Below are 27,192 nucleotides of genomic sequence, written 5' to 3'. Positions count from 1 at the left end.
TGTAGTGGGGGATGGGCGAGGACACTGTTATGACTGGTGCTTGGCTGCGGGACAAACTCGCTGAGGCCTTGGTATGTTTTTTTTTCTCCCTAATCCCCCCCCCCATCTTATCGCTCGGTTTCTGCGTGGAAATGCGGCTCCATGTTGGCGTGAACATATGAAACGGGCGAAGACATTATATTTAATCAACTCCGAGGACAGTTTCAGCATTTGCAAAACCCGGCGTGATTTTTGGTGGCTTTTTTTTTTGAGGGAAATAGGTTAGTTACCGCTCTATGGTTGTGTTTCAATTACATGTGGACGGAATTATAAAATACCCTGTTATTCTAACATGAGTGAGCTATTAGTTTTGATTATTTAACGGAACACACGTGGACTATTTTTGCATAATGGGCTCCCGTCGTCACGGGTTAATCTTTATATTGATCTTTAGTCCGCGCCGCTTTGAAATAACAGTTGTTACAGGAGCTCATTTTTGCATGTCGGGTCACTCCAATGTGTCTAATGTCTGAAGCCGTTACAGCCTCTCAACGCCTACCTTTAGCTTTAATACTATAACCTTATCGTAGTTCATATATGTGGGAAAACCACCATTCTTGCAGTCGGTTAAAGAGATGACACGGTTTGACTTGAACACGAGAGCTGTGGAAGATATCGCCAATTGAGAGGTTTTTGTCCAAGTAGGTAGGAAATTGTAGCTAACTTGTTAGCATAGCATGCTAGGTTAGCTAGTTAGCTTGTTGGAAGGCTCAGAGCGGCAGCGGGCTGACGACCTCACTGTATTCGTTTGAAATGCAGTTTCAGAGAAGCTAACTTTACTCTGTTGTCGTGAATTGCGTATATTTTTGTATGAATAAAAAAAAGTTACGGGTTAATAGAACTTTAAAATATTTGATTAGCAGATGCGGCTAAGTGCTTGTGAGGAGCATTAAATGAAGTACAGACCGCCTTGCCTGGCTGGCGTGTACTGACGGGTACGGCCGCCGCTGAGGCAAAACTAATGTTAACTCGCACGTTAGCTTTTGATTAGCTTTTATCACTGCACACTAGACACCACGTTAAAATTGCATCTACACAACTTTGAACTATTCTTTGGTGGTGAAGTTAAAGGGAATGAAACGCAAGTAATTAGCCTTCATTTGACAATTATATCTGGAATGCTAAGGCCGGTAGCGCCCTTTCGCACATTCGCATCTCCCCGTGACACATGACATGTGGACAATTGTCAGCCTACCTACAAATACAGCAGGAACTATTTAAGTCTATTTATTGCTACTCTGTTAATAGATGTGCTGATAGTAGAGAGTTTATTTTAAACAGAGTTGTCTTAAAGGCACTTGGGGGCAGTTTGAGTAATTTATGAGCACACACTGTGCTGATAGTGACTTGTCACACACCAAAGTTCAACTCATTCATTCATCGCTAGCTCCCTGCAGACTAACATGATGACAAATGTATTTAACTTGGCTCCAGTCAGACAGACGACCTTTCGCCTAAAATGGTAACCAAACAAAATCTGATTTGCCCAGTTGAAAGTACTAATATGCAAAATACCACACGAAGAAGTGAGCAATTGTTTGTTAATATTCTAGGCAACAGCCGCCTTTATTACATTGAATCAACAGTGGAACATCTGTATTTCGTTTCCTTTTTACTATTTAAGTGTATTTAAGGCATGCGTCTCTTTTAGAGAAGTACTGCAGGGATTGGTGCCAGGCATGGCACACATATCCATTTGGTGTATTCAGCTTTTTGCATTGCTGACCTAGATTCTCTCATTGTTTTGTGACACGCCCCTTCCTTCAGAGCATTTTACTCAGGTTGCCTTCTCATCCACTTGCTAACAAGCCATTGCTAAAATGTTCGTTCTCAGTAGGGTAATTTGTCATGACACTGATAGGGAAACTGTGTCCCACGTGAATGTGTGGCAGGGCCTGTCTGGTTCTCAGAAAGCTGGAGCAGATTATTTACCTCCACTACATGGGGAGAGTTGGGCTGCGAGTCATAAGGGTGCCACTCATGAGTCTGACTTTTCATATCAAACTTAAAAGATATGAAAATATGTTTTGTTCACTTTGTTTGTTTGTTTTAAGGAGTGATTACACACCAAGCAGCTTTTGTATGTATAATGAACTGTAGTGTAGTTACTGATTTTGTAATGGGGCATTTATGTTTGTATTTTTCTTCTCCTAGGGGCTGAAAATAGTTTCTGAGGACAAAAGCGCTATGATGCGCCTCTGAGGATATCACGATCACATGGGTAACACATATCACTATTTATTGTCCTTCCTTTGCCCTCCCACCCCCTTCCGTAGGTATTGCTTGGTGTCTTTCTCTTGGTTGTGTTGAAAATTATATCGCTAATGCCTAGTGTAGGGACTCTTCTAAAGAAGAGCACAGCAGTCTTTTATCTGTGGTCTAACCAGAAGTCTAAAGTACGGAGCAGGATTTGGGCTTATTGCGGTAATTTCAGGTTTAACCCAGTGTTTGTCAGTATTACAAAGGGGTTGTATTCGTACAGGGTTACATCACCGTAGTAACTTATGCTGCAGATATAACCTATTTACATTTGAGATAAGAGATCAGCAGGTACAAAATCACTACATGCTGACCAGTCAGTTCTCTGTAAAAACAAACAAACAAACAAAATGTTTCATCACTCTTTGAAAATCCCTCTGAACTTGGTTTGTGGATAATACTTAGGGCTAGAGTGTTTATTTTCTTCCTCCTTCATTTTTTTTTCTCCTTGTTGTTCTATTTGCCTTGATACGTGAAGCTGACACTTTCTCTAAGCCTACTTTTGAATTCTGTTTTTATAATTATTCTTTACTTGCTGTTAAACACCATCAGTGCTGGAGTTGAAAAAAGAAAATTGTCTTACACCCTAAACATGATTTAGTCGTTCTGATTATCCCATGTCCTTAAGGTGTAACACTGAGAAGTCCCTTAACTTACACAGTATTTTTTCCAGCTTTTCTTCCTTGCTTTAAATAAGCTGCACTTGAAGAGTTACTTTTAGCAACTCTTTTTCCAGTTTCACTGACCAAAGCACTTAAACCACACACACATTTATACAGTACTTTCAGTACTGTAATTTGCCCCTTAAGAGCACTCTTGTAGCTGATTTGTTGGCAACAGCTGTGTTCCTTTCAGCTTGTATTATATATATTCATATTTAATCCTGGGAATGTTGAAATGACTACTTATGTGGTACAGGTCCTAGTAATAGGAATGTGAAAGAAAATGTTGAGAATCCAGCATTAATAGATATCACCAGGAATGTCCTAAAATGCTTGGATTTTAATTAAAGTTGATGTTTGTTAATGATGTGAAATATTTATTTAGAGAATACGTCAATAAATCCTCCTGCTGCTTTTACAGAACACCATTAATACCATGTGTCATTATAGGTTTACAGTATGGGAGTGTCTTTGCAGGGTTCTTTTTTTGTTTGTTTGTACGGCTGACTCGTATGTTGTGTTTTTACACCTGTACAACTATTTTAAACATTTGGTGGGTGGTCATTGAAACTTCATCAGCTTGGTCTGCTGAATGTCTAGTTTTAAAAGAATAAATGAGGCTGAAATGAGAACCAGAGAAACTGGAGAGAGAGAGAGAGCAAAGTGGCATATAGCATGAAATATATGAATAGTTTGTTTATGACTTTAAATGTCAACCAGTGCTGCCAAATTATTGTTATAAGAGGTTATTTTATGCTTGTAATCTCTAAATTCCTGCAGTTAATCAGGCTCAGTTTCATGATAAGTCACATATTTAATTCCATACTTTATCTTTAGGAATATCATGTTGATGTTAGTGAAGCTAATAAGAGAGTGAATTATCTGAAGATGAAATGCAGACTAAGAAAACTCACACAGACAGTGGGATATCAATGACATGCAGGAAGTTCAAGTGAAGGATCTGAGTCTTCTCGTAATTGAGGGGGAGATATTGAAGGACCTGCCATTGAAGACAAGCAGTATCACTGATTGAAATTTCAGGGGGTGGTGAATACATTAGAGGTTTAATATCACAACTCTATTATCATTTGTACTGGTGTAGCGGTTAACATATTTGCCTTCCACGCAAAAGATCCCAGGTTCAACACCAAGAGGGGACACAGTCTTGGCCTCAGGAGTTAAAAGTTAGTGGACTCCTAACTGTGAGTCAAGCTTGGAATAAGGGCGCAGCTGGAAGTATCTTCTCTTTGTTGGTTCTTCCTTTTTGACCTCAGAGTTGTTCAGTCTGTTTTTCTATGTTTAAAATGGCTTACCTGTCTCCTCCACGTCTCATCAGGCCCTTGCCTAATTAAGAGTGGAGTGGGTTGTCAGCTTTTTTACTGAGGGATCCCCTCCCCTCAGTGTTATGTGTGACTGAACCTGCAATGATAAATAAGCACATTTGCAGGTGCAGTCACATTGAGCCCTAAATTGAAAATCCACACAGCATCCAAAAATGTCCTTCTTTTTTCTCGCATTAATGAATAATTGTATTCTATTTATTTCTTTTAAAAGTAGAACCTTGAGTCTTACATTAGCTGGTATAATGTTAGCATGTAACCAGCTGTTGTTGTTGTTGTTGTCCAAAGATGGGAAGGTGGCATGTCTAATTTGCTAAGAATATACAATTGTAACATGTTTTCTTGTGTTAGAGCTCTGACTGCAGTTTAGGAGATGAAGCTTGAGGTGAGAAGAAAGTATGAGGTGGAAATCAGGCAGGGGAGAGAGGAGTGATGGAGGCGAGATGATGAAAATAAAAGAAGGCAAGGCAACATGGTGGCTTCCACAAACCAATGCCAATATGTATTTGTCTATGTATTTATGTATTCATTCTAAGTTGATGAGGATGCATCAGTTTGTTAGAAAAATGAATTACACACCCATCTGTGTATATTTATTAGTGCCATAATTTTTTTTCTATCAGATAATCTCGAATTACTTATTCTATCTTTAATCTTACTGTGAGTGGCTATGTGACAGACGTAGACCTGTTAGTTATTGTGACTTCATGTTGTCTTGGAAGCGATACATAAATGTTAAAAGGTCTAAACTATTAAGATTGCCATGACAGTCTTTACAGAAAAGTGACCATGACTGATATTCAGACGAGAAGCCAGCATGTTCAGATGCTGTCAGATTAATCAAAAGAAATGCATGTCTGAAAGGGTTTTGGGTAGACAGCTGACTTATGATGCTTAAGCTTTGGGAGTTATGTCTCTGAGCTATTAAGCTGCTAATTAAAATTTCATAACAAGTTTGAAAGTTACCTAAGAGATACTCATAACTCTTTGCTCACCATTTAGACCTGACTGCATTCAGCTTCTATTTATGTTCGCTTTTAAAGATGCGGGTGGCTGCTGGAGTTTTCTAATGAACAATAGGTGTTGCTACTCAGACTGTACGCCACATCAGTTCAGAAATGGGAAGATGGGAAGGAGTCAAAACTGGAAGCAAAGACATTGGCGAAGTTATTTTTCCACAAGGTCTCGTGTTTTAAACTATTGACACATCCCCTTTTGTATAATCTGTGAATCACTGAGCTTCTGTATTGGCAGTAAAACCCAACACGATTGTACACTCAGGTTCTGCACCCAGCTGTGGAGGCACAAGCTGGGTTATAATAATCAAGAGGTTGAAGTGACACCAAAACTGCTGCTGTCACCAGCAGATGTGATGTCACGTTTGTGAGCATAAAAGCTCACACAGCAGGAGTGCTGCATCAGCTTACATTTATTTGTGCTATAACCATCAAACAGAGATTTTAAGGTGAAGACAGTGCTGTGACAGTAATACACTGGTGGCAAGGGGTGCATATTTTATTGAAATGTGTTGTTAGTTGTCATTTTTTGTTTCCTTCAGTAGAGCTTATCGGAGATTGTGATTTCTTTCAGGCTTTTTGCTAAGTTCTAGTCATACTGCTTCATTGTGAGAAAATGTATCCCGCAGGACTTTCTGACCACCTTGTTATGGATTACTGAAGGACTTGTACCAGATTCCAGCCCTTTTGGTTGAGTTGGTCTTGGATCTGAGCCTCTGGGATGTGGCAGGAGACATGTTGACTTTTTCAGCAGGCTGGCATCGTGGAAACAGTAGATGTTCTGTCCCTCGTCCAGTCTCCTTGTTTATTTCCACAGTCCCATTTAAACAGTGCAGGTTCTGCATGAACAAATATGGAGGACAGACACAAGTACTCGATGGATTATTGCCGAGGTTTAAATCCCATCTTTCCCAGACGTTTCAGTATAAAATAACCTGTCTGCCTCGTGAAGGCGGCTGGTAATTATTTCCTGTTGTAGGTTAATGAATGGAAACTGGTGCCCTGCCTAGAGCTAAGTGGTTTCTGCATCCACAAATAAAGAGGAACAAGATGTCGTCATTTATCAAATGACATTTGCGATTGCCTACTTCTGTTTTTGAATATCCAAGATGTAGGTCAAGCAAGTTAATTTATTTTTAATGATTTCATTTAAGGATTCATTTTCATTTTCAGTGCATGTATGACCCTTTTAAAACTGATTTAGCGCGCCAGAATACCAACTAATGTTTTTGCAGTCCATTTATGTTGTTGTTGATTTTAACACATGAGTGATCGAGATGTGTACCACTAGAACTCGTTTGCACTTCACTTCTGCAGTGTCTAATACCACTGGCTTTTAATGAACTCTGTGCTTTGTGCTTTACTTTTACAGGCTCCTATCCTGTGCTGACCCAATGGTTTAATCACCAGGACTAAAAATGAGCATAAGCAGTGATGAGGTTAATTTCCTGGTTTACAGATATCTGCAGGAGTCTGGTATGTCCAACAAATCAATATTTGATCAAACAGCTCTGCTTGCTGTTGTAGTAATCGCAGTGTTAGTAGTTTTAATATTTGGTCATGAATAACTTTTAATCTTGCAGCATTTGAGTCTGTGGAAATGAACTTTGACTTCATCCTACTTTTTGCATGATCCGTTCTTCCCGCAGGCTTCTCTCACTCTGCGTTCACCTTTGGCATAGAGAGCCACATCAGTCAGTCCAACATCAATGGAGCCTTGGTGCCCCCTGCTGCCCTCATTTCCATCATTCAGAAAGGCTTGCAGTATGTGGAGGCTGAAGTCAGCATCAATGAGGTCAGGGTCTGTCTTTGCATTGCTATCGACTGATTAGTTCACACTTGAAACATGCTGGAAAGAATGGGTGTAGTGTTTACTTATGTGTCGATTGCTCTGATAACAGTGTGACCACTTCAGTTAGAAATTCTTTTTGGAAATCATGAATGCCAGACCACCTGGCTTGTTATGAACACACTGTTAAAAAGCCAAAATTCATGTTGTTATGGAAGGGGTGAATCTTCAGCAATAATGCTGCTTTGCTTATTTCAGCAAGGCAATGCCAAACACATGCTGGCCGTGTCACAGCTGCTTGGCTCTGTTAAAAGAGCCTGGGTGCTAAACGGAGCAAGTAGTTTCACAGTCAGACCTGTTCCTCTTTATCACATTCAGTTTTTCAAAACTAAGATGGCTACTGTCAACGTGCCAATCTTCCAGCTTCCCCTTTCCCCCCCAATTTTCCACCCAATCATTCCAACTCCTTTGGTAATGGGGTTAAATAACACTGTATGTTCTCTTTGTAGGACGGCACCTTATTTGACGGGAGGCCAATCGAGTCCTTGTCTTTGATTGATGCCGTAATGCCAGATGTGGTCCAGACCAGGCAGCAGGCCTATAGAGACAAGCTGGCCCAGCAGCAGGCGGCAGCGAGCAGTGGCAGCAGCACAGGGCCACAGGGAAGCACCAAGAACGGAGAGGGCGCTGCCAACGGGGAGGAAAATGGATCCCACACCTTAGCCAGTAAGTTTAGCTCATGGTTGTAAACAATCTGAATCAGCTTGTGAACTACCTGTTGTGTTTTCTTGTCTCATGCAGGATGTTATTTTGAGCTAAATGTCTGATACACAGTTATAAAACAAAGGAGTGTTGGCACATTTTCAAACATGAGTACACAAAACACCTAGATGATCTACTTTTAGTGAGGCAACAGTACAACCTGAATTAATGTCACAATCAGGTTATGAGTCAAAAAATTTTTTTTTGCTAATTTCACTAGAATGACTTCATAATATTCTGAAAGATTGCATCTTGTTAAAGCTAACCTCTTTGATTTTTATTTTATTTTTTTGCATGATTCTGTCTGTGTGACCGGTTTAATCTTTCCCGTCATGGCTGCGTCACAGTTTGAGGGTTTTGTGTAAAGTGCTTTTGGTTTGGTTGGTTTTGGCCTGACTGTGTTGTACAATGGGCCGACATATCCTCAGCATAACCATGTATAATATCCACAAAGCTTATAAAGAGGTTATACACACACAATGCGGTAATATTATGTTGAAGCACAGTATGTATTACTCTGCGAGGCTCCCGACTACGGTAGCCATAATGCTCCGACAATCCATCAAGCGGTGCAGCTTCATAGCTTAGCAAAGTGGTACTAAAACATTTTTGACAGATTTTTGAGCGCCGTGTACCACATAAAATCGGTTCAGTAATAATGATGGTGCGTATGAAAGCAAAGGCATTGCGCATATGCATTTTACCCATATTCTATCACAATATTTCATTTTCTTATCATTGCCCAACATTATACCGATATTACCGTGAGCGGTATGATGTGGCCCAGCCCTACCTGCAATAGTTCATGTGTGCTGGAGCTTTAGGACTTCAAGAACGCCGATGACCTACAATTCAGTACACTGCTTAAATGCCTCCACACTGAGGATCCGGTTACTGCTGTGTGGACACAGTGGTGTTAACCATCTGACCTCAGCACCTCGTGCTTGCGGTTAAGCCACTTTTTATGAAATAAGTTCAAGCGATGACATACTCGCGTGCTGCTGTGGGAATGCTGTGGTTTGTAGGTTGGGTGATGTCAGATTCCCATCATGACTAATCTTGTACAGTGTGATGCGGTTTGCTAGGCTGGTTGTTGCACAATGATGTTTAGTGAAAACTGGTTACTCCTTTTCAAATTAACTTTTGTAGCAGTAGAACAGGACTCTACTTTTTCTTCTTTGCGTTCAATGAGAGGAAACTAGCATGTGCTCATATAACATACCTTTTCATTATTTTTTTCTCATCATTCATGTATTTGCTTCTCTTTTCCTGCTGCACTGCATTCGCTTTGCTTTCTGAAAAATTGCACAGTACTTAAAGAATACTCAAGTTTTTGTTTCACGCTCCTTCCTGTAGATCACCACTCGGAGATGATGGAGGTAGACAGGGATGTGGAGATCCCCCAGAGTAAAGCCATGGTCTTGAGGGGCCACGAATCGGAGGTTTTTATCTGTGCCTGGAACCCAGTGAACGACCTCCTCGCCTCTGGGTCAGTATTACAGTTTTCTGATGCAAACGTGGGATTATTATGGGCGAGAGCTGGCGCAGCTAAGCGTGTTTCTTTGAGACCTTCACATTATCACCTTTTCACCTTGTAATTCAAATAACCAAAATGATTTAGCTTTTCCTTCTTGTCTTTTTTATATCGGTCGTAATTTAAGTATTTTTTACCCGGAGTTCACTCTTGATGATTTATTATAAAGAGTCCAGATCTGTAAACATAGTTGATCATTTTTAAATGGTTGATTTATAAAAAGAATAACTTGTGTGGAATAGTCAGTGAGCTTTTATCACAGCTAAATGAATGTTTCTCAGTTAGAGGAGTGTTTTCCTGGACATTTGCTGGTGCACTTCAGTGTAATCACCCGAGATTTGCAGTAACACGTTACTTTTTTCAATTAACAAGTAAAGTAAGGGATTACTATTGCAAAACAGTAACTAGATTACTGTTGCTTTCCCATTAGCACGCTGTGTTACTGCGTTACTAAACCTTGATTTTGTTTATGAGAGTGTCTAATGACAATGACGTCTGAGCGTGCGACATCCGTGGCAGCAGCAGACGTGTGCAGATCAACAATGGATAATATGGAGTGTGGGAGAGAGTACGACCATGCAGCGTTTAAAGCTGGGAAGTACTGACATTACTCTGAGTTTGATTCCGTAAAAAGTGACAAAAACATTAGCGTGTGTTGTACACTCTGTGTGGGAAGAAAAGTTCTTTCTACAGCAAAAATTTTTAATTGAAATCTGAGCAAGTACCGAGCACGCTGCCACAGGAATGTGAAATTCAGAGAAACCCCCAGAACCCCTCACTGACATGACCGCTGCAGCACCGGGCAAACCTCCAACAGCCCCACTCCTGCGAAACAGGTGAAAATAGACTTAAGAGTGACAGGACTCAGTGCTGCTGAATCTTTGACTTTATTTATTTTGTGCTGTGTTTTACTTGCTTCTATTTGAAAGAGTGAGTGTAAACACAAAAAAATATTTTATTTTATATGCTGGGATATGCAGAAAATAGCTTGAAACAAATTTCTTCAAGTGAGAGAATGTTGCATATTTTTTAATTTTTGCTCGATGCAATGTGCATAAAGTTAAAAGATTAAAACAAATAAAACAAGTTTTAAAAAGAGTTTTTCATTTGATTTATATGATGGATTATGCAGAAGAAATAGAATTGGGCTGAAAGATCTGGTGCTTTAGGTTGTGTATCTTGTTTTTTTAAAAGTATCTAAGTAATAAAGTAATTAATTACTTTTGAAAATAGGTAAAGAGTAAAGTAACAGGATTACTTTCTTGGAGAAGTAATCAATGTAATAGTAACTATTTACTATATTCAAGTAACTTGACCAACACTGGTAAAATTTCACACGCGTGGGACTAATAAAGGTTATCTTATCTTATCTTAATCACACAGAGGGAATCTCTTTACATGGGTGGAGTATGTATTCAAGAACAAAACATGCTGCAAATGTGACACATTTTTCAGAAAACACATGAATCCAACGCAGCAGATTTCCTGACAGGTGTTGATTTATCCCTCACTGACAGATAAAGTGACAAGAATCACTTTTGGTGTTAACCCTCTGGGGTCCAGGGTATAATTGGCCGTTTTTGACTACTTTTGATCTTACCTCTATATTTCACATTTAAAAACTGTTTACCTTGCCTTGTTTGGTATCATTATTTTCAGCACAACCTCAAATATCTGAAATTTATTTTGTCATTTTGGCATACTATATTAGCACAATTAATCTAAATTCAGACAAAAAAATTCAAAATCCGAGTAGAAAAAAGTTATATTTTTTACTGTAAAACCTGCAAACATGTTTAACGAATCATTTTCATAACTTGAAATGCAAATAGAAATTGCACATTTCTAAAAAATTATACACAAGTTTTGCAAACAACAAAGTTATATGGTACCATTTACCTAAAAATGCAGCCAAGGCCTCAGGCGTTTTTTTATTTTATTTAACCATTTAACCAACTATTTACAGAACAATCACGTGTGCTGCATCAAAAAGAAGGCACACGAATTATTTGTGCCAGTCCAAAAATAGTTTGTTCAGTATAAGACAGAGGAGAACAGCACAGGCCTAAACCCTGCAGGTCTGACAGCAGGAGGTGTATCAGTCTAGTTTTCCATGTGGAGACAGTGTTTACACTGGAATCTGCCTTAAATGGCTTTTTTGGAGCAACTGTGACAGTATAACTGACACACAATACAAAACAATAACTACACAACACACTAACTATAGCCTCTAAACACGCTAAATATCATTAATGTCCCACATGTGAAAGCTGTGTCGTCTTAAAATGGTCATGTGATTTTGACGCGCCGGCGTGTCTGTCGACCCCAGAGGGTTAAACACAATGTTAAATTCTTCTCTATTTGCTTCAAGTGTCAAACTCTGTGCACTTTATTGCCGTTTTACAGTCAGTCTATCTATAGCTGGTGGCTTTTTTATGGCTTTAAAACCAGGCAGATAACCTCAAGAGTTGCACCTGTTAGGTAAATGGGCCGTACATTAAACGCTGTATTTGCTCTACTCTTATTTAATTACTCGGACCAAAGTTTGTTAAACTCTTAGTCAGACAAACCCACTCATAAATCAGCTCTCTCTGCGGTTACATCAGACACAAACTTCTCCACTCCTACGCTCCACTGTTTGTCAACATGGCTCAAGGGAAATGCCTGAATTTTTCAGCAGTTGAACAAGATGATATAGAAGAATAATGCATGCAATCCAACAGGATGCACAACCACTATGTGGACTAAAAAAGGCGAAAAATAACGATCATCTGAAAGAAAGCTCTGTTCAGCAGGAATTAAAAGCTGAAACATGCCAATAGCATTTTAAACCTTTTTTCCAAATTAAACCGGCGAGTCTTAATTTATAATGGTAGGCAACCAGAGGTAAGTATTCAGCTGGCTGTTTGCTGTGTATTCAACAGTCTTGCTCCTCAGTATGTGCATGCGTCTTAAAATAAAATGGAGAAAAAAAGCGATTACATCTGGAACAATCCTGTAATATAGGAGGGTCTGCGTAAAGGGCCAAGTATCCACATAAACCAACGTGAATGAGTTTTGTGCTTGTAAAATCTCTTTCTCCTTTTTCTTCAACAGATGATGTGAAAAGTTTTGATAGGGATTTTAAAAGATTTTGGATTTGATGATTTGGGTTCAGGTTCGATAAAATGCCTTTAAACCCCAACCCTACTCAGGAGCAATGATGGTCAGTTTTATAACCTTATCAGTACCGATTTTAGAAGTCCAAGTCATGTGGGTGTGCCTAACGCAAGGTTGTTTTGACTCCTTCAGGTCCGGGGACTCGACAGCACGGATCTGGAACCTGAGCGAGAACAGCACAGGCGGATCCACCCAGCTGGTTCTGAGGCACTGCATTCGGGAAGGGGGCCAGGACGTACCCAGCAACAAAGACGTCACCTCACTAGACTGGAATGTGAGTGAAAGTGGGATTGTGTCAAGTTAAACTGTGGAACCCACACACTAACACGATCATACTGAGTGCTCTGTGTTGGTCATCTAGTCTTCGGGTGTGGGTTTGTGCGCCTGTGTGCATGCTAATAAACACAGCTTTATCAAGAGGCATTCCTTCTAACTATAGCCATGTATAAGGAGGCACTCAGATGAGGGAAAAGGCCTTTTCCATAACCAAGCTGCAAACATTTTGTGCTCTTTTACTCTTATATGTTCCTGTTACCATTTTTTTGTAGTCAAAGTCGATGCACAACGCTTAAAATGAGCCTCATTCATTTACTCATAAATTAGTCATAATAATTTGGCTGCACCCAATGACACCACGCTTCTTTCCTTCAGAGCGAGGGGACGTTACTAGCAACCGGCTCATATGATGGCTTTGCTAGGATATGGACAAAAGATGGTAAGACTCTGGCATCTTCTGCATCGTAGCATTTCAGGCGTTTGTCCCTGGTCTCTTTCCAAGTGGCATTTGGTTATTTTTTTTCAGGTAACTTGGCCAGTACTTTGGGTCAGCATAAAGGCCCTATATTTGCACTCAAGTGGAATAAGAAAGGAAACTTTATCCTTAGCGCTGGTGTGGATAAGGTGAGACACGTTGCTTTTCTTTGTATTTTTTTTATTATTATTTATGAATATTTTTGGGGTGGAAATCTTCGGTCATTGGTTTGGATTCCTGGTCTGACTAAAACAAACAATTTGAACACATTGTCTTGGGTTTGATTGGTCATTACTCAAAATATTGCCCATTTTTATAGAATCAAATTTAAAAGCAGAAAATTCGTAATGATATTCTGCTATAAAGGGAAAGTTAAAAATGAATTTGCATAAATGATAATTTAATGACAATTATTTTCTATAATTTTCTTCCTTTTAGCAATAGCAAATTGATGCCATGCACGTCTGTGTGGATATGTAACATAATCAGGTTGTTGTATGTCATAAATGTGAAGGGCAGCGTTTCATCTGAAATCACAAAGCTATTTGTTTGTCCAGTCAGAATTATCAACACATGGTTCAACATTGCCACCTAGTGTACAGAAGTATATTAAAACCTTGTCACCTTGGGATTCTCATGATTGACCAGGGGCTGGCGTATTGTGATATAAAAGTTTCGTCATGTTTGTGATATAGTGGTGTAGTTTTGTATTATCTCTGCTTGTGCAACAAGCAAAATATGAAAAGATTGCAAGATGTTAAAAAGAGAGTGTTTTATTCTATGTAATGTTTTTGATTGTTTTTTATAAATGACACTAGTTCGTCATAAAAAGCATCTCTATCTTCACACAGACGACAATTATTTGGGATGCACACACGGGAGAGGCGAAGCAACAGTTTCCTTTCCACTCAGGTGAGTGACAGGAGTCAGCTGGATTGTTCACATGACGTTTCCTGGAGTGTTTCTGTTTTTAGGCATACGTTACCTTTAGTTGAACTGCAGTGTGAGAGCACAGTGAGAAGACCTTCACTTATTTCTGTCTAGTTTTTCTGGACATTGTGACTGAGCTTTGATCCTGTGATATTCAAGCTAGTATATCTTTACACACAAGGTATCATTTCAGCTTTAAATGAATAGACAAAGCTTTTTTTCTTTTGTTTTGTTTTAAAACCATATGTTGATCTGATGATCAGATCTAATGTGGAAGGAAGAAATCTTTACCGTGATTTGTTCGTTGTGATCTTCTACGTCAACTTACTGCTACATCAGCCTTAAGCTATATCTTTACCTCTCCACAGCGCCCGCTCTGGATGTCGACTGGCAAAGCAATAACACATTTGCCTCGTGTAGCACAGACATGTGCATCCATGTGTGTAAGCTGGGCCAGGACAGACCTGTAAAGACCTTCCAGGGACACACGGTGAGAATAGAACACTCCAGTGTTTGCACTCCATTGCACAAGTAGGAAAACAGCTCTGGTGCTCAAATGCGCTGTGTTTGATCAGTGACGTGCGGTGACTTTTACAGAAAGACAAAGGGAGAAGGTTGTTGCCCAGAGACACAAACAGAAACATGTTCCTTCATTATTTAACAAGATAAACTGGATCAGATTAAAACATTTATGCTGCCTGTCTACACTCCTTCCTGGCTGATGACTTGTAAAATATTACTTTTCTAGTTAAATGAATATCTGCTATACCAAAATGATTTACTATTAGCTGAAACTGACAAGTGTTAGATGAAGTTTTCAAACCATTCCTTTAGGTAGAGAAGCAATAAAACACGGTATGATCTGTATAATTGCAAAATTGTATCAAGTAAGTATCAAAAATAAGAATTTTTCAAATATTGCTGCTGCATGAATAAAAATGTTTTTAAAAAGTGTAATAAAATGTGTTAATAGCAAGAAATCAATAGAATGAAAAACGTTGACAGTACGATTAACTTTCAATATCTAAAATGTTAATGACAAATAAAGGTGGAGTGTTGGTTAACATCATCAAGTCAAACATCATTGTCACAACTTTCCTTGGTAATGTACTAAAGCAGCTAGTATCAACCTTTTCACTCTCCATTTTCTCTACATCACACACGTTGGCCACACTGATTAGCAAGAGGCAACTCGGTGATACTTGTTTACTTGCTAATACTAGCTGTGCTTCCACACAAAGCCCAGATCTGACTGATCTCAGAGCAGTAAAGGCAGAGCCAGGTCCGCTTGACCCGCACATTGGTCTGATCAGTTGACAATAGCAGACTGCGGCCACAAGATGGCAGTAAAGTAAAGGTGAATGCAAACTGGCAGGGAGCTTTGTGACAGCTGTCTGAGATGAAAGGAGAGGGATCACTTTACAGTGGTTCAGTTAAATTTATGTCTATTATTAGGTTTGACTATATTTAGATGGAACATTACTGTGTTACATAATATCAGGGTGGCACTCCCTCCTTTTGGTTTCTTATAAAAGTTATAGTGCTCATAAAGTGCATTCAGTCAGTGGTAAAAAAAAATTATCGTACCATTATGTGTCACTGCCATTATCATTTGTCTCTGTCATAAGCTGATGAGCCTGATAGGCTGGTTATTAACTAATTTATTTCATAGAAATATGTACTATGCAGGTCAACACGATTGTTCTGCAAATTGTTATGGCAAAGAGTCTGTTTTTTTTTTTTTGTTTTTTTTTTTTTACCCTTCTCATTTTTGGCCAGTTTGAAAATAAAAATGTGAGCTGGAGTAAATGAAACCTTAACCTTGGAAACGATTTGTTTAAAGTCTTGAATTTAGAAGAGATTTTTGTTTGGTCATAAGCCAGTGTTATCCTCATGTAGTGTATTGTATTATCTGTGGCCATGTGCGCCAGTCAGACTTTTTGTTTACACTCACGTCTTTCTCACCCTAGAATGAAGTGAACGCCATAAAGTGGGATCCTACTGGCAGCTTGCTGGCCTCCTGCTCCGATGACATGACCCTAAAGGTCGGTTCACTCAACGCAATGAGGCCTAACGGAAAAGAACAAGCCGGGCCTTCATAGGAACACTGTATCCCAAGTAGGGCTGCTCAATTAATCGAATTTTAATCACGATTGCGATCTGGGCTTTCAACGATCATTAAAAATGACTGAGCTGATTATTAGCCCCTCCCTCATGCTTTACTCTCGCGCTGCTCCGTGTGGCAAATCGAGCGCACCTCTCTGCATTTCCTAGGGAAGCTCGGAAAGCTAAGCAGAAGTTATTTGGAGAGGAGAGTGACTGCCGTTGGTTGAAAAGAGAGGTAAAAAAAAAAAACTTCAGTGGTGTGGAAACATTATGGGTTGGTGGAGTCAGACGTGGATCAAGTAGACACAGTGTGTAAATGCTATGGTGTAGTAGCTGCACCACAGAGCAACACTGCAAAGTTCACTAAACATAGATGTTTACATTTTTCATTTATTTCTTATATTGCAAACATTCGCACTGTTATCAGTATTTGCACACTATTTTATATTATTTTTTTAAAGTCATTATTCAATACATTGTTATTGTTAACCCTTTAAAGCCGGTCAGAGCAGCACGCTCTGTTTTGTGTAACTATTTTTAAATCCCTGTAGAACCTGAACCGCTTAAGCTAGCACAATAAATTTTTTTCCATATGAAACCGGAGGAGTTGTACTTACATCTCATGCCATCAGCTCGTCCTCGGTCACGGTTTCCTTCCACATATAGCTTTGCAAAAATTGCATAAAAAGCGCTTGCAGGAACAAAAACATAATATTCCAGAAACACTTCCCACATTGAAAAAGACGTCAACACGAACTATCGCATTTCCTGCCCGAAACCGGAAGTGACGTCATTTTCGCGGAAAATGTAGTTTTTTACTTGTAGGCCTTAAAAGCCTATACTGGTGTTTTCATAAGTCATGTTTGACTTTTCTGAATAGTTTCTGGGATGCTTAGAACTCGAATTGCACTGCTGGAAATAGTTTATTTTGATGCACATGCTGTTTTCTTTGCAAATTTGCATCATAGGATTGTTTTTTTGTTTTTCCTGCAGTATATAAAAATTGCTGTGTCTCCAAAATAAAACTATGAAGACACTCAAAATAAATTTCCTGTTGTTGTAAACTATTTTTTGCAACTTTTTTGTATTTAAAGTTTTGAGGGATAAACCTCATAAATTTCGCCAAGTAGAAATATATGTAAAAACAAAAAACAAAAACGATTTTCAATTTTTTTGTAGTTTATTGCACTTTTTTGCAATTAATGTAGTTACTATGGACTTAATGCATACATATTTTTAATATATGGGCTATAACAGTTGTATTGATGTATAGTAACTTGAAATGCTCCCACAAATGGCACTACAACATGTAAAAAAAAATAATAATATAAGCTCTGGCGGACTTGGTTCTATGGTAGATCTTAAAGGGTTAAATAAATATCGTCAAATAATCGAGATCTCAATTTCAGTGAAAATAATCGTGATTATCATTTTTGCCATAATCGAGCAGCCCTAATCCCAAGCGTACATTACAAGTTAAATTAATAGCTTTTAAATGTTGCCTTGATTTTCTCTCATATAGATCTGGAGTATGAAGCAGGATTTGTGTGTCCATGACCTCCAGGCCCACAGTAAAGAAATCTACACCATCAAGTGGAGCCCCACAGGCCCTGGGACCAACAATCCCAACGCCAGCCTCATGCTGGCCAGGTAAGAATCGAATGAAACGTGTTCCTAGTTTTTCATCTTTTTTTCTCTCTATGTCATGTGTCAAAGGGGATTTCTATTTATAAGGGAATGTTAATGGTATGTAAATTGTTGTTGGTGGAACACCTTTAGAAAACAGTCACAGATATAAACAGATTGTTTATAGTAAATGGCCTTTTTAATACTAACATTTTGGGAGTTTTTCAGTTAAACGTAACTATGGCATGAGAGTTAAATGCTTGTTTGTTTGTCTGAGATCTGATGTATCCCTTTGAAAGAACAGTCCAGAGAAAAATGTTTGCTTTCAGTTGGATGTGCTCAGGATTTGGACATGGTTCACTACACAATGCAAATAAGAGTTGGCTGTGCATTAGCCAGCATTATTACTTCCTTGTATTTTCTCTGAATTCAGAGTTCATTAACTGCATGTTTAACTGAATAAAGAATCATTGTAAATAATTAAAGCTTAGAATGAGTTATTGGTTTGTTATTGGTAACATCGAGCAGCCTAAAAAAAATTCATCTTCATTTCTGCGTCTGGGATAATGCAGCTCTGCCATGTTTGCTTCCCATCAATTACTCTCTGGACTAGATTTTTAGATTTATTTAGGGGTGGGTTTCAGTTTCCGTTTTAAGTAGCAGTCATGCCACTGACGCAGTGTATTTTATATCTGGCACATGGTTCTTGACACATGACCCTTTGCATCCTCTCTCGTTCCCCTCTCTCTGCAGTGCGTCGTTTGACTCAACAGTGCGCCTGTGGGACGTGGAGCGGGGCGTGTGCATCCACACTCTGACCCGCCACCAGGAGCCCGTCTACAGCGTGGCCTTCAGCCCAGATGGCAGGCACCTGGCCAGCGGCTCCTTTGACAAGTGTGTCCATATCTGGAACACTCAGGTCTGTGATGCTACCTTCAAATTAAAAGCTGATCTGGTAATACATGCTGAACCACAATATTCTAAAGATGTTGCCTGTTATTGATGAATCTGTGCGTGTCTCTCCAGACGGGTGCTTTAGTCCACAGCTACCGAGGGACAGGTGGGATCTTTGAAGTGTGCTGGAATGCAACAGGGGACAAAGTAGGAGCCAGCGCATCTGATGGATCGGTGAGTTTTGCTGCCTGAGAGCTTCATCACTCCCAGTAGTATCCACCCACATGTGCTCTAGCCTGTGTCTACAACTTTCACACCACCTTCCTGACCATAGAAATGTGTCAGCCCCATTTAATATAGGTCTTGCCAAGCTGTTCTGATAGAATGGGCTGGGGGTCTACTACAAGTACATCTGCTGCTAGTATTACAGTAGCAGAAGTATTTGGTCATTTCTCTCGCTTAGAAACTTTCCTAAGCAAAATTGACTGTTTGACTGTAGCCATGACCTGAGCTGATTATTCTATGAGCTGTCAGCTAACAGCCTCTCATAAATGGTGAATTCAGAACTTTCTTCATATTTGTTGGATTTGTTAGCACTTTCGGCAGCCATGAATAAAGCACTTCAATCTGAAGGCTTCATTTAAAATGCTCAATCAGGGCAAGATTTATGGTCATCATGGCATCAAATAGCCGTCTGTCTGTTTACAGATGCTTCTTAACCAAACTCTAAAAGGTTTTTATCTGCATTTGAATGAAACTGCAGAAGTCCCATAAGAGGTTACAAGGAAGCGCAGAGTTGCATATAGACTTTCTTATGAGGGGATTGAAAAGGCTGGAGTACATCTACTGCTGAATTATTTAATTGGATTATAGGCTGATATTGATAGCAGAATTGTTAATTGGCCTTAGAGTGCTGGCTTTTATGTGAGCTAAAAGCTCTGTTGTGTATGAAGCAGAGCACTGTTAGTAGTGTACCTTTCCCCAGGCACACCGAAAATGTTGTTCTTGTAGGTCTCGTGCTTTTCAAACATTATGCCTCTGCATTATGAAGTATTTGTCTCTTGCAAACTGACACAGCAGTGGGAATGGAAACATTCGACTAGTAAGCAGCTACGTGCTAAGCAGTAGGAGAAAATGAGGAACAGTGTAGATATGTTTCCTGTTTTTTGGGGCACAAAGCCAAAAAAAGGGAAAGGAAATTTGAACTGTTTGTATTTTTGTATTATTTCAAAGTACCCCTCAAGTTGAAATGCTCAACTTATGCATTCTATTGCTCATTGTGGCACAAAGTTACATTGCTCTAGCAAGGTACTGTATAGTATGTTTATAACATAACATCCCGGACTGGACCTTCCTATATAGAGTATGTGTCCTCTATATGTACCTATCTTGGACCACTCCTGAGAAAGACTTAAAAATGTTCCTTTTCTATTTTGCAGTTTGAAAGGTAGTTCGGTTTTATTTTGAAATCCATGCTTTTATTTTGCAACAGGAAACTGGCGCAAAACCGTTAAAGGGTTTGTTTTAGGATATGATAAATAGTGTGCCTTAAAGTAGGGCTGCTCGATTATGGCAAAAATGATAATCACGATTATTTTCACTGAAATTGAGATCTCGATTATTTGACGATATTTATTTAACAATAGCAATGTATTGAATAATGACTTTAAAGATTGTCAAAAAATAATATAAAATAGTGTGCAAATACTGACAACAGTGCAAATGTTTGCAATATAAAAAATAAATGAAAAATGTAAACATCTATGTTTAGTGAACTTTGCAGTGTTGCTCTGTGGTGCAGCTACAACACTGTAGCAAAGTTTACACACTGTGTCTACTTGATCCACGTCTGACTCCACCAACCCATAATGTTTCCACACCACTGAAGTTTTTTTTTTTTGCCTCTCTTTTCAACCAACGACAGTCACTCTCCTCTCCAAATAACTTCTGCTTAGCTTCCCGAGCTTCCCTCGGGTCCTCTTAATTGTTGTGACGGTGTTCGAAATGCAGAGAGGTGCGCTCGATTTGCCACACGGAGCAGCGCGAGAGTAAAGCACGAGGGAGGGGCTAATAATCGGCTCAGTCATTTTTAATGATCGTTGAAATCCCAGATCGTAATCGAGATTAAAATTCGATTAATTGAGCAGCCCTACCTTAAAGTGAAAAATATGTACATTTCCTGTGCCAGTTTGTACCTGGCTGACAGTGGCACAAGGTTTATTAATGTTTCCTTTAATGGAATAAGTTATGTGCAATCACAATGTCGTTTAATAGAGTTTATGTGTAGTTGTAAGTTAGTGAGGTGATATAGTGAATTGAGTGATGTAAATTTGATTTGTATGCTATATGTGAGCAGGAGAAATTTATTTCCTTGATATTTTGATGTTATGGTAGTTATATTGTTGGTTTTGTTTTGCTCCTAGCTCTTACGGTGTCTTCACTGAATATTTCAATAAAAACTTTTCCAATAAAACCTCTGTGAAGCATCAGTATAAGAGACCATCATTCAGTCAGGGATGCTACACCGTTATCAGCCAAAACAGTAGAACAATGACACAAACTGCTTAGCGGCTCGTCCTGTGACTCTCAAACTTTATTTTTAAGCTGAAACAAGTTGCCATATTTCCTACGAAACACAATTTCCATACTCTACCTAAAATTTGTGTTGATCTGTCACCACAAACCGATTTAAACTGTGACAAACAAAAGCGGTTAGGTTAAGTGAAGCAATGCTTTTGAAGTGTGAAAGGCATTTTGTGCATTGTTGAAACAGGCTATGCAATGCTGCTGATTTTTATCACTTTGGTTGATCGTGTGCTCATTTGTGGACTTTTTTGTAAAGGGCAACTGACATTTTGTTGTAGAGATGATTTTGCTGTGTGTGAAGAAGACTGATGTAGAGTGCTGTGGAGGTTTCCAAACTGAGGAACTTGTTTGTTTGAAATGTTGATTCTATATGTTTTAGAAAATGGCCTGAAATCTATAGATTTCAGATATAAGCCATCTCAGCTTCAACCCTCCTTTTCCGCAACCTACTTCTTCAGAATTATACATCTTGTCTTTCACACATGCTCTGAATTAAGGATATGACTGGCTGAGTAGCGTCACGTGGAACGAGTTCCTGCCATTGGTCTGTTTGCGTACATACACTGATTATCATAAAGACAAAGGAAAAAGTGGTGCAAGTTAAAATAAGCTTACTGTACATATGAGAAAGAGTCAAACAGAAAGGGTCTTAAGTTGGACTGTTGGTGCGCTAAACTATATGTTTATTATGCTGAAATGCCCACTAGTCTTCTTCACACTGCAGTGCGTTCAGTTTCCACAGTATCACACAGGGTTCATATGGGTGCTTGAAATCCTTGAAAATGCTTGAATTTTAATGTTGTCTTTTCAAGGTTTGAAAAGTGCTTGAATTTTAGATGTGGTGCTTGAAAGTGTAACTGTATTTCATTCACCACAAATAACTATCTGGTTGAATAGTTTTCTTATCAGATAGAGAAACAAAATGAGTCGCAAAATGTAAAAGCAAAATTTCGCGGTCTGGGCTCCCTTGCGCCTCCGTCTCTTTCAACATGTGGCCCCGCCCCTCCCTCGGAACAGTCGGGCATGAGTGCGCTAACATACCTGTAGGCTGCTGTTTTAATGAGTGTTTGATGGAACAAATGGCGGAGTTTGCGCTTTCCAGTCGCATGATAGGTGAGTGCTAGTAAATAATTTTCCAGTATGCATACGTTACACACGCTATTTTTTTTTTTTTTTTAAATTATGATTATTATATTGCTGTCAAACTCGCTTGAGCAATGATTGAAATGCACTGAGTGTGATGCAGTATGGCAGCGCTTTTATGGAATATGCTGTGAACTTAGCTAACATTACATAGCAGTAATATTAGTTAATTTACTCAAGTGAAAGCTTTAAACATTAGCCCGATACAGAACTAGCCAACTTAGGCTTTCTGATTAACCCTCTGGGGTCGACGGGCCCAGAGTCTCCATTTCAACTTGGGTCGAACGTGCAGATTTCAAACTATGTACCAGGTTTTAAATTGTGTTGATAGGCCACGTAAAACCGATGGGGTTTTTTTGGGGGTTTTTTCTGAATAAAACTGTCGTTTACTCCGGGAAGAAACGGTAAAAACAGCGTTTTCTAAGGAGAGCGCTAGCAAACACGCTTTGATTGTGAGTGAAAAAAGAAAAAACACTCCTTCCCTATTGGTGGAAAAATGTACCGTGTGGAACAATCAAAAAATGATATGGCAACATGTGGCATTTGGTTGTTTGGGAAGAGGGGGAAGTTTTAGCAGTGAGAGAGAGAGAGAGTGAGCGAAAGAGAGAGAGCGAGAGTTTTGCTACGTGAGAGGTTTGTGACGTTTTCCGTGTTTGGAGTCTCAAGTTAGTGTGTTGTCTTGTGTAGTTAGTGTGTGGTGTAGTCGTTGTTTTGTTTTGTGTGTCAGTTCTACTAGTGAACGTCACAGTTGCTGCAAAAAAGCCACCAAAGGCAGATTGCAGTGTAAACACTGAGTGACACGCCTGCTGTCAGACCTGCAGGTTTATCCCTGTGCTGTTCTCATCTGTGTCATAGTGGACACAAACTATTTTTTGGAGTTGCATAAATAATTTGTGTCTTCTTCTTTGATGCAGAACACCTGATTGTTCTGTAAATAGTTTGAAATGGTTATATAAAAAAAAGTCTGAGCCTTGGCTGCATTTTAGGTAAATAGTACCATATAACTTTGTTGTTTGCAAAACTTGTGCATTTTTTTTTTTTTAAATGTACAATTTCTATTTGCATTTCAAGTTATGAAAATGATTAGTTAAACAAGCTTGTGGTTTTTACAGTCAAAAATATCACTTTCTACTCATGTTTTAAGCACAATATTTAATATTTACAGTATGTCAAAATGAGTAAATAACAGATTGGCAAACTGCCTGCTTATTTAAGGGAGATGAACAAAGTACAGTGGAATTGTACATAATAATATGACAGATGATACATTCAATAGATTTTAAGTAGATGCTTGTGCGTTCTTAAAGTCTCATATTTTGAATTGAACTATGTGATCTGTTCAAAGCCTCCCAGTCAGTGCTGTTCTCCATGCCTGTCTGACTGTACATGATGTTATTAGCACAAAAACACTTTAAAGGTGATCATTTAGGACTTCAGCAGTAATACAGACAGCAATGTAGTTAGATGTTTGTTTGTTTTTTAAGTTAATTCCCAATAAAACTGTTCTATCACTGTCTCCTATTTTCTGTCACACAGGAAAGAAGCATCAATATCTGATGAGAAGACTTATTTATTTCTTTTGGGGGGGGTTTTCAACAGGAGAAGAATATCTCTAACAAGTTGATTTGTTCACATTTTCACATCTTAATTTTCAAGTGAAATGTGCATGTTGAGTTTATACTCTATGTATATAAGGCGACCGTCCTTTTGCAGTATTTTTGTGTGGTGCGTTTTTCTGTGTTAACAAAAGGGGAACAAAGGTGTTTAAGTTCACCTAGGATGATTTGTTTTAATTTTCACATGGTCTTACTGAGGTGATGCGAATTGAAACATGCACTTTTTTTGGGAGGGGGGAGGGGACAACACAGTTGTTTAAACATGCCACAGGGGAAGTATGGCCCTCTGCTCTTTTTGGGTTCTGATTGGAAAATATTTGTACACCTTGAAGCGTTCACACAGCTTCTGACTACGGCAGAAACTGAAACTGGGTGACGTTTTGTCTAACCACATATGCCTTCCTGTTTGACAGGTATGCGTACTAGACCTGAGAAAATGACACTCATCGGGGGGAGCCATGGACCGACTACGAATGTGTACATAGCCAAAATGACTGTCCCTGCCTGTCCGCCACACTGCTGTAGTCCCACAGATGCCATGGCCCGCTGTTACAGCCAACTGGAGCACGCCCTCCATCAGACATAGACCCAAGGACCACACCATGGCAACAAACAGTTTATATGCAAATGCATCAGATATGCCAGGTCTGCATGGACATCAGTCTTTGCTCCTCAGACCTGCAGGAGTTAAACATTTCTTTGTTATCACACAGTATAAATGTGTCACCACAAGCAAACCAAAACACCAGGATTCCTCTTGATTTCGCTCTTTTTGTCCTTTGTATCCGACTTGTAAAGACTTTTGTTCTCTGGTGTGTGCATATTGCATATGTCAGCATTTAGTGTCCTGTGGACATTGTTGTGTTGAGTTTGGACTTTATTGGTCTCTGTAAATTACATGGGAGAGAAGAGAGAGGAGATGGGAGATGTTTTTTTGTTTTTAAAGAAAAAAGATGTTTGTCTTTTAAAAAGTGGATGTTCAGAGTCGTGCATTTGGAGATAAATTCATTTACTGCAGTCTTTGAGGTTCAAAAATGCAGGTGTATAGTTTTGTCAACTCTATTTTTATCCAGTAGGTTTGTTCCATTTTTTGCCATTTAAAAAAAACAAACAAAAAAACTAAATATGAAGCAGTTAATCAAAGGTTGAACTGTCCTTTGTTTGCAACCTTTATCCTCAGAAATGGTTTTCAGGTAATCACAGTTCATCAGGTTGTGTTGGTGCCCTGAAGAATTCAAAATCTCCTGGCTGAAAAATGATCTGTGTAGCTTTTAACACTGATGACAGCAGTGCTGTTGAAGAGCGGTCAGCTTCAGGTTCACGTCTTTGAAACTCACCTCGTCCTTGATCTGTCGGTGCAGATATCACTTGGTGACAGAGACGGGAAAACCAGCCCATTACTTCATCGGATTTGTACAATTAATAGTCCTAATTGCACTTGTTTTCTCAGTTAATGGCTTGTTGCTGTCCATTGTTTTTCATAATGCAGCTTTGTTGGTCTAATTGCTTCTCGATACCGGAAACAATTAGACCAAGATGATCTGGAGTGTTGTTTCCTGCTGTTGTAGTAGTTGACCAGCATTAACAAACACACACACACACACACACACACACACACACACACACACACACACTCTGGAGACAGGCTGTGTTCAGGCCTATGCACGGATAGACTGTGCTTTTGTGTGCAGTGTTCAGAGTTGGCATTTTGAGTCAAGTCTGCTTTTGAAAAGCAGACTCAGCATAGGACTCGTAACGTGTTGTTAGCTCAAATGACTTAGAACGCGTTCAGTAGGAAAAATAAGGTTAGCAGTGTCTCGTCTGGCTCGTTTTTGAGGCAAGTCTGTGTTGTTAAAATGCAGACTCTCAGCATAGGACTTGTTGTAACATGGTATCTGCATATAATATATATAAATACATTTATGAATATATATCTATGCTACTACAGGGGTTTTTGTGTGTGTATGCCACTCCTACGTTATGGGTGGATTTTAAAGTAACCTTTTCAAGATTCATGAAATACAGTACGTGATGTTCTTGTGCATCACTGACAGTTGTGACCACGAGGAATGGTTTTTATTTATAAAATACCATTAAACAGTTAGAACTAAATTTAAAAGAAAAAGACAATGGTAGATTTTTTGATTATTATTATTTTTTTAACCTGCACTTTAGGTGCAAATGGAGAAACTGTCTCAGGCACATCTGATTTAAGAAGTCCCTGAGGACGGCTCAAATGATTTAGAACGCGTTCAGTAGGAAAAGTAAGGTCAGCGGTGTCTTGTCTGACTCGTAGGACACTTCAACGTTGAGATAAACTAACTTCATGGCATTCCCGCTCTCATCTCGTAGCCATAACAACACCCTCGGCTAGATATGTGCACACACGTCGCTGGATAATTCAGAGGTTTTGTTCAGCATGTTACTTGTCTTTTTAAAAAAAATAAATAAATAAAAAATACTGAAGCTGAACTATGCTGAAGTTTGCTTTAATACAGTCAGCAGTACTTGGAGTGAATCACAAGGACACTATTTCAAATGATGTCTATGACGGTGGAATGGTATTTTATAATGGTTTGTTTTTAGACGATAAGCTTTTTACTCTGCATTCAAGTGTGTTCGCGATTTTATTTTATTTTTTAATTTTTGTTCCTTCCAAAAGTACTAATTCTATCTTTGCTAAGTTGGAGAGCCCTTGAAGGTTTTGTACTGATCAAAACTTTTGTAATTTTGATTTATTTGTAGCTGTATACTCAAAAGGAACAACAAAAAGAAAAATCTGGATTTAATTGTCGATGTATTATAACACAACGTGTAAATACTGATTTTAAGATTTGTTGGGTTTTTTTTCGTCTTTTCCCTTGTACTCTCTTTCTCTCTCACTCACATGGCTGCAGTCTGCAGCCTCCTGATCAGACTGTTGTAATATCACTCAGATCTCAAGGTCTAGAATAAAATCTATTTTGATAATATCAACGTC

The 27,192-nt window shown here is 39.0% G+C and overlaps 1 protein-coding gene across 6 annotated transcripts; it reads left to right on the top strand.

Moving 5' to 3' along the window:
* Nucleotides 1–17: 17 nt before the first annotated feature.
* tbl1xr1b (TBL1X/Y related 1b) lies at nt 18–27,192 on the top strand. 6 transcript variants are annotated; one of them, XM_086271211.1, is made up of 17 exons: nt 467–680; nt 2,194–2,260; nt 4,652–4,762; nt 6,689–6,792; nt 6,966–7,111; nt 7,615–7,831; nt 9,224–9,356; nt 12,693–12,834; nt 13,212–13,275; nt 13,363–13,460; nt 14,163–14,223; nt 14,610–14,731; nt 16,212–16,286; nt 17,870–17,997; nt 18,727–18,892; nt 19,000–19,101; nt 24,626–27,192. In XM_086271211.1, the coding sequence occupies exons 4-17, from the start codon at nt 6,735–6,737 to the stop codon at nt 24,650–24,652; spliced, it is 1,539 nt and encodes a 512-aa protein (XP_086127337.1). In that variant the 5' UTR covers nt 467–680; nt 2,194–2,260; nt 4,652–4,762; nt 6,689–6,734; the 3' UTR covers nt 24,653–27,192. The 6 variants fall into 6 exon arrangements, with proteins under 6 accessions (XP_086127336.1, XP_086127335.1, XP_086127337.1 ...); XM_086271212.1 differs by having other exon boundaries at nt 467–684; XM_086271210.1 differs by lacking the exons at nt 467–680; nt 4,652–4,762 and adding an exon at nt 18–71.

Source organism: Aulonocara sp. 'chitande type north' Nkhata Bay, linkage group LG18 (assembly GCF_057382095.1).
Source record: "Aulonocara sp. 'chitande type north' Nkhata Bay isolate Kocher_YH1m ecotype deep benthic linkage group LG18, A_spYH_male_GT1.1, whole genome shotgun sequence".
Classification (NCBI taxonomy): Eukaryota; Metazoa; Chordata; class Actinopteri; order Cichliformes; family Cichlidae; genus Aulonocara; species Aulonocara sp. 'chitande type north' Nkhata Bay.
Note: the sequence above shows the minus strand (reverse complement) of the source record. Positions and strands in the feature narration are given on the sequence as shown.